General features: G+C 40.0%; 1 protein-coding gene across 4 annotated transcripts in view; it reads right to left on the bottom strand.

The window, feature by feature from the left end:
- Window positions 1–11169, bottom strand: part of CADPS (calcium dependent secretion activator) — a 567121-nt gene that overhangs the window by 98516 nt on the left and 457436 nt on the right. For 3 of the 4 annotated variants that reach the window (XM_069084197.1, XM_069084192.1, XM_069084193.1), the window contains 2 exons: window positions 3538–3684; window positions 146–301 (listed from right to left, as the gene is read on the bottom strand). In XM_069084197.1, coding sequence (XP_068940298.1) covers window positions 146–301; window positions 3538–3684 — 303 coding nt within the window. The remainder of the gene's footprint in view (window positions 1–145; window positions 302–3537; window positions 3685–11169) is intronic. The other variant, XM_069084194.1, reaches the window with a different exon arrangement.

Genomic DNA, 11169 nt, shown 5'->3' with positions numbered 1-11169 from the left:
TCTCTCTCTCTCTCTCTCTCTCTCTCTCTCTCTCTCTCTCTCTCCCTTTCTTTCTCTCTCTCTCTCATACCTCATCAGAATCTGTTTTGAGTCATCCGATAAAGCCAGTGGGCTGAACCCAAGCCTTGGAGGGGCCCAGGCTTACCTTTTCACACAGGACTCAATCATATCACTTGCCATCAGTTTCAGGCGTTGTTCTAGGTGTTTTCCAAACTCTTCCTCAGGCCAGTGCAAATCCCTAATGAAAGTCTGCAGAGCATCCAGTTTCCAGAAGAGATCTTCAGAGGTGCCTGATCCATTACTGGCAGGACAGAAGAAAGCAAAGGTCATCACGTGCTCCCGACTTGAAGAAACCCGATCACGCCAACAGCTGTGCTTGGGGCAAACAGTGGCTCTAACATACAAAACACGTGGCGGGGGGGATTTCCACCAGCAGGATTTTGAGTTTTACCATACATTTACCTAGTCAGCTGGGTTAATCAAATCATTCCAGACCAATAAGAAGATAAGATGATATTGCCTTAGAAGAATGACTAGGGGAGAGGTGTATGGTAAAAATCAGCCTTCTTTCAATAACCACATTAACATATGTGATGATTCACATGAAGGCCACATGTTGAGATAGAAAAATCTCGATCGATAATAACTACATGTCAGCATCATGCAGTTATCCAGATTCAGAGCGCCATGCATTTCCTCCGCTCCCCTCCAAACCGGAGGGCTCTTGGAGATTTCAGATTGCCAGGTAAAGGACAGTGCTAACAAGTGGTGAGCGAGGACATGCTTTGTCTCATAAGGGGCCTGGGTGAATCAATTGACCTTGGGTCCAGTGAGATATCTTGAATCCAAGATCTCTTTGTTTTTTGGACTTAGACCAGGCTATTGCAAAGGCAACTTCAGGACTGGGAGCTGGGGAGGTGACTGGGATAATTTGCAAATGCTTTGGACCAGCGATAAGACCTGAGCCCTTCCACCAGCTCATGGACTTTACCCACTCCCCTGTACTGACTGAGCCATCAGTCTCCTTGTGGTTCTTTACAGTGGCATCTAAAAAACATTCACCTGGGGAAGCAAACTCTGGGCCTGGATAGTACTGAATGGGTACAAAGAAAAGGCTCCACCTTTCACCTTTTTGCCATTCTCTTCTTTAGCCTCTCTCTCGTAGCAAGGACAGTGGGAGCTCTGAGAGATGCCATCCCCCCCTCCTCGCATACCACGAATGCTAACACCGTAATTTATAAGATGTCCAACACACCATGCATTACCACTTGTTCTGACATCGTCTATAGAAACAGATGAGAGTGGGTGTTTCTATTGTGACAGATGCCAGCTGCATTGAGTTAATGCTTCAGAGGCAAATACAACTGATGCATACATGACTACTGCAGGGGGAGGGAGCCAAACTCCCAACATGCCAAGGGGAACCTTGGACCCTGGGCTGACAAAAGGGAAGTTCTCAAAGACAGACCAGCTGGGAATCAGTAACTAGAGGTTTCTGACACAAAGGAGAAGGTAACATGGAAACATGTCCTTAGAATGAAAAGTGATCAAAGGAAACTAGAGTCATGAAAAGATATAGAATCAGGCATTTCCTGGTGGGTGATTGTGAAATGAGGCCTTCTTTCTTTCCTTTTTTTTTTTAAATGAAGGAATTAACTGTGTGTGGAAGTTCAGCCTTTCCCCCATCCTATGCTTGGAAAACACCCCACAACTTTGACTAGTCTAAGCCCCGTTTTGGAACTGCATGGTTGTATGTTTTAAATCATTAAGTACATATGAATGCAATGATTGGTATTTATTACAACAACATTTTGACACCCATCTGGTTTCATAGTTTCGGAAAATTTCTTCTAGGGTTTTTTTTTCTTTTGAAGAGCTTATTATTAAGTTTTGACATGAGGAAAAGAATATTTTCTTTTTATTTTTGAGATAAACTGTTAATGTTAAGGCAATAGCACCAAAATTATTTTGATTACTTAGCAGTTCCCAAAATGTGTTCCCACTCATGCCTTAATTAATTGAACAGAGACCATTATCTGCTTTATTATCATGTCTTGATTCATATCTTTTCAAAAAAACAATGTCACAGAGCATGCACAGAGGGAAGGAATAAAAGCTTTCAAGTATTTTTAATTTTTGTAACAGATACTGCCTAAACTAACTTTTAACACTGTCATCTTAGCATGGATATGGCTTGGGTTTCTTTCATGGTTTTGGTTCCAAGAAAAGTTTTGGGAGATTTTTAGTTGTTTTTCTCAAGATAATCAGACACATTGATCATATCATTCCACTGTTATTTTATCCAGATAGCATTTTTTCTCTTAAGGTTTAGTTTTAAAAAAGGTTCCAAGTATGGCTATAACTGACACGCCTTGTTCTCTCCTTGGACTGTTAAAAACAAAACAAAACAAGACACCTCAAACTAGTGCAGGGTTACCTAGATGAATGTGATTTTGAGATATTACAACATCAGTGTCCTATGGAAGCCATTTTTTAATTTCTTTGATTAAAATACTTCCCTTTGAAAATGTGCCAGTTTCTTCTTTCAAGGAAAAGCTTATTGGGCCTATAATTAGCAGTGGTGTAAGAAAAAGGATCAAAGCAGGGTACAGAATGGCTAAGCCTTATTCACTTATTAAATTGTACACGTGGTTCTAATTTCATTTCCACGGGGTAGAATTTGGGAGTACTGGTTCTCCTTGTTAGGGGGAAAAAAAGATGAGAAGATTCATTTCTTAAACTAGAAAATATGCTTACAAAAATTTCTAGAAAGTATTTCTTGCTCATTTGATTGTCTATGCCAAAGAGAATAACCATTTCTAATCCTTTTTTTGGGAAGGCGATTGTAAAGTGAGGTCTTCCAAATAACGATGCTGCTTGATTTCAGGACTATTTAAATGATACCTTCTTTACTGCTCATATTCTGTATTCATTACTAACTATTAGCCATTTGTGAATGGCTAATTTGTGAATCTCTACTTTAGGGATTCTGGACATCACTGACATGGGTCTTCCCTTCAATGATATAGATCATTAGCAAGAATGATCTACTCCAAAGAGCTTGTTACCATTCTGAAACATGTTCCCTGGTGAATAGATTGCCTAAGAATCACAAAGTCATCCAGGAGGGAAATGGTTCACTGTAATGGAATTGCAACTGGTCAAGACTAGGGACCAAGTCACTGCAAAGGTCTCTTGTGACCTTCCACATGAACATTTCCATGTGCTCCTATTACCTGCACCATTTAGAAAACAAACAAACAGTATTCTATTGTAAAAGGCTGGAAGTAAAAGTCAGCTCCTCAAGCTTTCAGTGGGCGTAAGACAAATTGTTAGTGCTGGATATAGAAAACTCCTTACAAACACCATGCATGCCAGAAATAAACAATATTGTCTCTGTATGATCAGCAAAATATGTCTAATTATCTGTCTCCATCTCTGTTTCGAAATTACATAGGATGCATAGAAATAAACAATACATATCCATGCCAAGATCACTTCAATTTAAATTAGAGCTAATGTGGACTGAATACACACTCAGCATCATAGATAGCAGCCATCCATGACGGTGCCGAAAAAGTAGGCATTTGTGGGATGCCTAGAGGGATGTTAACTGGTAGATTGGGTACTTTGGGTAGATTCACATTAGGTAGATTCACATTGGGTAGGGTACTGGTTAAACTCCTGTGGAAGAAACAGACAGAAAGAAAAAAAATACCATCACAATGACAATGTAGATGTGGCAGAAGCAGGGGAGAACTGTAACTCAATTAGTTAAGTCGACAAGAAGACAACAGGGCGTATAAGACACATCAACACATCAGAGAGCAAGGAGCCACAGGTATAGGAAGCTTCCCTGGGGCTTAGCACTCAGAAGCAGACGGCAAAAACATTGACTGACAAAAAAAAATGAGTCAAAATTGGAAGGGAGCTTATCGACACCCACGTACAATGATCACATACTTCCCTCGCCTTTTGGGAATTGGCTTTTGTTTCCAGATCTTGACAATGATGATCTAAAACCTGATTGGTACCAAATATGCATAGCACAGTGGAAAAGGTGCTGGCTTTGGAGTCTGGAGACCCTAGATCTTACTGTATGACCCTGGGCATGTCATTTCCCTTCCTCTCTCCCCCAATTTTCTTATTTGTGAAATGAGGAAGTTGGAGTAAGTGACCTCTCCTCTAAGGTCCTTTCTAGATCAAAAGAATAATTAGTTTTAGATGGATGGACTGTTATTACTAGCCCTGAACCTCATAGCTGGTGATCTCAAAGTTGCTGGAATTAGTAGAGATACTGAAACAGTTTTAGAGACAGTATTGCATAGTGGATAGTGAGTCATCCTTGAAGTCAAGAAGACTTGCGTTCAAGTCTCACCACTGACACCTACTGGTTATATGACTGTGGACAAGTTACTTCTCAGCTCCGCTCAAGAATCTAAAGCTACACTTTGTGGAATAGGTGGCAATCTGCACTGGTAGAATGCATTCCTCATTGGGAGTTCCTAGAACCAATTAAATCATTGATTAGACAAAAAAAAATTAAAAAGGAACTTTTTCATCTTGCTTTTTTCATGAAGAGGTTGTCAACAGTTATTTAGCTTTTGAGATAGATTGATTCCTCACGGCAATATTGTCTTGGGCATTTCTTGAGTCCAATGGCAACAGATAATAAATAACATGCTGTTCACCTGCATCAGTGGGGGAGGGTGGAGACCTTAAAGGTGACAGGCAAAAATTGAAAGCTATGACTGCTATGTTCCAAGGCAATATGGAAGCAGTGAGGCCAGAGCATAGGAAAAGATTTTTTTTTAAGAAGTATTAAGAAAAATGGTTGACCTTTGTCTAATCTTACAAAGACCAAAAAGAAAAGGAAAATGTCTTTTCTGAGGTTAATTTCATCCAATTTGAAGTAGATAGAAATGTGTGGGATTGGAAAGTAAAGTATTCCAAAAAAAAAAAAGCTTTTTAAAAATACTAAGTCCTTAGATACAGCAAGAAAAAAATGGATTTAAACTGTTAGATCAGAGTTTGTTCCTCCCATGAAGACTAGGCCAGTTGGTGGATGGTTTCTTATTGTCAAAGGAGGAACCAACAATAAGGACAAAAGAAGGCTCTCTTTCTCTGTGTTGCTATCTCTCTCGTTCCCTGTCTTTCTCTCTCTTTTGATATGTGGGTGGGTGGGAGGTGGAGTAGGAGTAGGGAGTGATGTCATACAATGCTATAGGACTGGCAAAATCATCTAATCTATAAGAACATTTCTATGATGCCTAATTTAGCCAGGCAAAAGCCAGAGCCAAGGCTGCATTTGAGAAGAGCCCTGCCTTTACTCTCAAGCGGGGCTGACAGCCCTTTGGCAAAGAGTCGGGGCTCTCTTTTCGGCTCTCCTTAAGAAGATGGTGTACCTTGCCAAGCCAGCTCTGCCTTAGACAGACTGTGCACTGCAAACTAGGACTCCTGGAGGAGTCACGACTGACTCTGGGCTGTCTTGGCAAGATTCCCATCGATCACAGGTTCTCTGGGTCCTTTTTCAGATCTTGTAGATGCTTGGACATTTGCTTTTATTGTGATTTTATTTTAATAGTTATCTTGTTACAGACAATTATAAGCATGACTTTAGTCCTAACATACACAAAAGACATTAGTTTTTGTTTGCAGTGAATTAGATGAACCAGAGTTATGTCCATGGTGATTCCCATTATGAAGAGACCAATGGGTAATGGGAATTCTCTCTCTCTCTCTCCCTCCTCTGTCTCTCTCTTTCTCCCTCATGCTGAGATTTGAGAGTAAGAATGATTAGTCAATAGAAAAAATGTAATGTCAGCACATAATACTAGTTCTGGAGTCAGAAGACCCAGATGAAAATTTGGCCTCTGATACTGCCTAATTGACCTTGGACAAGTCAATTTCTGCCCTGGGCATCAGTATCCTCACCTGTAAAACAAGTGAGGTGGCCTAGATGGCCTCTATAAACCTAAGAAGAGTGCAAGGGAGGACATTTTTCATGTTTTCCTGTTGTGCTGGTGAATTTATTTATCTTTGTGTTTGGTCCCTGATGGTTCCCGGACTTAAGCACTACTCTGTAACCAAGCCATCCACTGTTTCCACTGAGACATGTGCCAGCCTATATAAGCAAATGTGATCATTAAGCAAGACACGCAGTGCATAATGATAGAGGAATTAACGAATCTTTAGAGATGGTAGCCTGGGAAGTTACAAATGTCAGTGCTGAGTAAATGAAAAGCAGCGAGGAATGAAGAACGTACAAATGTATGCAAACGCAACTTAATTTACACAAATTAGCTTGATGGTCGGTGCACAAGTCAGAAAAGAGCTTTGTTTTCCACTCTAAAATTCAAAAATAGACCTATTAACAAAACATACTGTATTAGTAAAATCTGACATTTGGAATGGAATACTGAGCTGTACTCACATGGAAACATTTCCTTTATACAACACATTATGATGCTAGACTTTTAGAAATGATAAAATATTATTTATTTAGCAAAATAATGTAGTGTATTAATAACATTATTAATATTTGGTTTGGATATTAATAGCATATCCTAATAAGTAAGCAATTCTAAATAACGCACAATATTTTACTAATACACATGTGAATGGGGGTGTCCTCTTTTTGAATGGGAAAATGCTATTATTTGCGTATGGGCAAGTTTCTTCCCCTCTCTGATTCTCAGTTTTCTTATCTGTGGAATGGGGATAACATTCCTCTACGACCTTTCTCATAGGGCTGTTCTGAGGAAACTGCTTTGTAAAGCTGCCAGGTGCTAGAGAAATGTGAGTTATTAATCTTGCCTTAATCTGTTGAAATTGTTATTCTTAGAAATTGTTATTTTAAAAAGTTCTCCAGCTATCATATAAAAAAAATAATTCCATTATGACGTTTCTTTAGTATCACAATTGGGAATCTCCAAATAATGCATGCTTCTCATGGACAGTTAAAAATATCAAACGATTGCTTTGATTTTAGAACATACCAGCCAGAATGAGTAGGGACACATTAGTAAAATGACAGCTATTTGAAGGTTAGGGCCGCTTTATTTTCCATGCACTTGACATCCTAGCCCAATTGGCTTTCTTTCAGTCCCTGGACACAGTTTAATCTCCTGTCTCTGTGTTTCTGTTTTATTTTGTTTTGTTTTGTTCTTTGCAGACTGTTCCCTTATGCCTGGGTACTCTGCCTTCTCACCTCTCCCACTTAGAAGGATTCAGTTCAAGCATCACCTTCTTCCAGAGACGTTTTCTACGCCCCTATTATTAGTACTATGCTCTCCTGCACCCCTCCCCTGTGCCGCTGAGTTATTTTGTCCACATCCTGTGTTTGCTGACACTCTTGTTGTTCATGTGTTACTCCTCTAGCAATACGGGAGCTCCCCAAGAACAGAGTCTGTCTCCCTTTTGGATTTGTAGTGCCTAGCAGACTGCACAACCCATTCTTTGCTTAATAAATGCTCAGCGATTAATGACTCTCCACCCAGCACCTAGACCAGGGCTCTGCATGGAATAGGAACTTAATACATATTTGCTGGCTGGAATTTCCATTCTATTTTACCATCATGCTGTCCTTGGACTAGAGAACTGTGTTATAAATAACATTCTTAGACTCTGGTCTTTTTGGTTCATTCAGGCACAAAAGGACTTTAAAGTGGTTTTTTCTCCTATTGATATGTGTATTATCATTTAATCAAGGAAGAGAGAGACAGCAAAGAATGTCTTTGCATTGTAAATAATGGAGCAAGTATATGCTTTCTAAAAAATTAAAGCTCTTTTTAATGCTTTTGATAATCTCTTCTTCCTCAGACCCTTAGTTCCCTGAAGGCATGAACTGGGTCTTTTTATGTGGGTCTGTTCCCCCACCTCATCCCCAGTTCTAAGTCTTTAGCTCATACCGGAGTCAAGAAATGAAGATTCACATACAGAAATGTCTTGTCCCTCTAAATGTTTTTAAACTTGTTAGTTTAATGGAAACCCAATTTTTAAAAAAGAAAACTAACAAAAATTCTGATTTCCAAATTTCTTGAATAACGCATCTGCCTCTCATGCCTGGATTGTTTTTCTCTGTCTCTTAGAATCTTTAGCTCTCTTCAAAGCTTGGCTCAGGCTCTCCCTCCTTTCCATATTCCCTTAATGTAAGAATTCTTAATCTTTTTTTGTACCGTGGACAAATTGGACAGTCTGCTGGAGTCTGCGGACCTCTTCTCTGAATGTTTTTAAATACAAAAAATAGAATATATAGGATTATTTAGGGAACCAATTATATTGAAATACAATGATCAAATATATATTTAAAAAAGTTCATAGAACCCAGGTTAAGAACCCCTACCCTGGTTATTAGTATACCCCCACCCCAAATTACTCGTATTTATTTTTACGATCTCTTTATTTACTTGTCTATTTATATGTTACCACTGTATCCAGTGGAATGTCAGTTCCCTGAGGACAGGAACAGTTTACTTTATGTCTCTGAATTTCTAGTGCCTATCAGAATGCCACACAAATAGTAAGTACTAAATCACCCCTTCTTAAATTGAATTGAATTATTTTTCAATCATCCCAGTAGCTGAGGAGGTTAAGAAAAAGGCTCACAATGGTGAAGTACCACAGGGCTTGATATGCCCTGAGAGGAAGTGGAAATGACTTTTAATTAGATGGAGTTGGGAAGTCATCCACCTGACTACATAGCCATGCTGGGGGTGGGGGAGCATTGGGAGGAGGCTGGCACAAATTTAAAAGCAGACAATTATTTTTGAGTTGTTTCCACAGAACGAAGATTCCAAATGAATGGTAAATAGGAAAGGTCTGTCTCTGCCCCCACCTTTAAGAAAAGGTAACAAGAAGACATCAGACCCCCCCCCCTTTTTTTTTTACCCCTTTTTCATTATTTTTACAGTCTGGTCAGTGTTTCCCTACCTGCTCAGAGGCTCAATACAGAGAAAAGGAATAGGTTGCTTTTTTGTAGTTTTCTACAAAGGACCCACATCTTTACAGTGTCAGGTGACTGACAGGTATGTGCCATGGCTAGTGTTAACTTCGCTCTACCCATCCCCTGCTCCCAAAGCAGACATATCTTTGTTCAGTCATTCAAACAGTATCCAGATAAAGTGAGACATAAAACAAGGAAATGTCTGCTCACCAGTGGTGAGTTCAAAGCTAAAATAAAAGAAAGCTCCCCACTTAAGATGTTCTCTAAATGGTCCTTCTGTGTGACCCAGGGGAAAGAACACTGATTCTTGGATCATAGATATAGGCTCAAATCTTGCCTCTGGCACCAACTACCTGGAAGCCTTTGGACAGATCACTTAACCCCCCCCCCCTCTCTCTCTCTCCCCTTCCCTTTCTTCCATCTGTCTGCCTGTCTGTCTCTCCCTCTTCCTCTCTCTTTCTTTCCTTTACTCTTTCTCTCTCTTCCCTCCTTTCTCCCTTTACCCCTTCCTCTCTCTGTCTCTCTCTCTTTCTCCTTCTCTATCTCTGCTCCATCCTCCTCTATGAAAGATGCAACAGATAGACAATAAGCTGAGTCAAGAATTGACTACAAAGAAGAGATTGATTGGATGGCAACTGAGAAATTACTTAGTACTCAGTATTCAATGAGCCCAGGTTGGATGCTGCTATCAATGCTCCTATTAAAAACAAAACAAAACAAAATAAAAAAAAACAACCCCCCAAACCCTCACTAACTTCTCAGTGATGCTCAATGGTTGTGAGTCATGAGATTTCAGCAAAATTAGAGGAATTGAAATTGCAAGAGTCTAAGAGGCATATGAGAGATGAAGGTAGGCTAGTGTTACTACAACAATATGGAAAGTGTCCTAGAAGGCATCATTAAGGACATATATGAATAGGCAAGTAGTGAAACTGAGGGATGGACAGTGTCGGTTCTGCCCAGGGTTGCAATGTATGTGTGCCTTTCATCATTCATGTGTTCATACCACAACCTACCCATACCTTTTCATTCTGTGTAATTGTTGTCCATGCTTTTCCTTACATTCTTCGAAGAGGATCCCACCCTCATTCCAGCCCTTATCACCTATCACTTCTACTATTTTGATAAGCTCCTAATTTGTTTCCCATATCTGCCCTTTGGTCTCCAGTCTCTTACCTGGAGTATTACCTGGCCCTCCTGACTCCTGGTGCCCTCTTTCTCAAATTATTTCCTATTTGCTTTTCTGTGTACAAATATCTCCCTCTCTCCTTCCTGATGACCATAGAACCCCCTAGAGGGCATGTTGGGTCTGTTATTCATCTTGTCTTCATGTGCCCAGTGCCTGGCACAATGTCTTGTACATAGTAGGTGCTTAATAATTGTGGAATTGAATTAATTGGAAGATTGATGGACCAGAGGGATTCTTTAGGAATCTACCTTTGAAGCCCTTGGTCTATACATCTATTTTCCCTTGTTTTCACTATATCACTGATGTGCCTTCTCTTCAGGTCATATGGTAGTTAAGTCATGTATACGTATACCTATACATGTACGTGTACGTATACGTATATGTATATGTACATATATATGTATATGCAACAGTACATGTTATTCATCATGTCCTTTAGTGACATGGGCATAGAGCACTGCCTTTCCTGCTGTCCTCTGCCCTGAAGACTTCCAGCATTTTGGTTGGATCCTCTTAGGAGGACTCTAAGTAAGGCATGGACAAGAATTCCACAGGAGGAGAAAAATGTTGAAGGATTGTGATCTGAACCCGTGGAGGGCCTATCCACACTGGTGAGACTAGTGACCTGTCTTTATATCTTTGTGATGGCTAACTTGACACTGTGAACTGAGGCTGACTTTTGATTATATCTGGTCACTTCTAAAAATCAAATGGGAGAGGTGCTGGTTGTGAGAGATATTTTAGAATAAAGTCAAGGGAAACATAATGTGTATCTGAACTTGTTGAGAAATTCATTTGTCCTCTGTTTTAGCCTCAAGATCAAAACATACACTGCACCAGCAGATGGGTGACTTTTGGCAGAATTGGCACCATGCATCATTTTGGGATAGAATGTGTACTTGGCTGTGCCAACTGTAAACGGGTGCCATGTATATGGAGGATCCTTGGCCTTAGAATTGGAAGAGACCTTCAAGAGTATATAGTCCAAAATCTTTATTTGACAGATGGGGAAACTGAGGCCCGTACAAGTGGTAGA

This window comes from Petaurus breviceps, unplaced genomic scaffold (genome assembly GCF_028583685.1).
Source record: "Petaurus breviceps papuanus isolate PSGF00001 unplaced genomic scaffold, PetGlider_PUasm1.0 174, whole genome shotgun sequence".
NCBI lineage: Eukaryota > Metazoa > Chordata > Mammalia > Diprotodontia > Petauridae > Petaurus > Petaurus breviceps.
The sequence above is the reverse complement of the archived record's forward strand: the minus strand, read 5'-3'. Positions and strand labels throughout refer to the sequence as shown.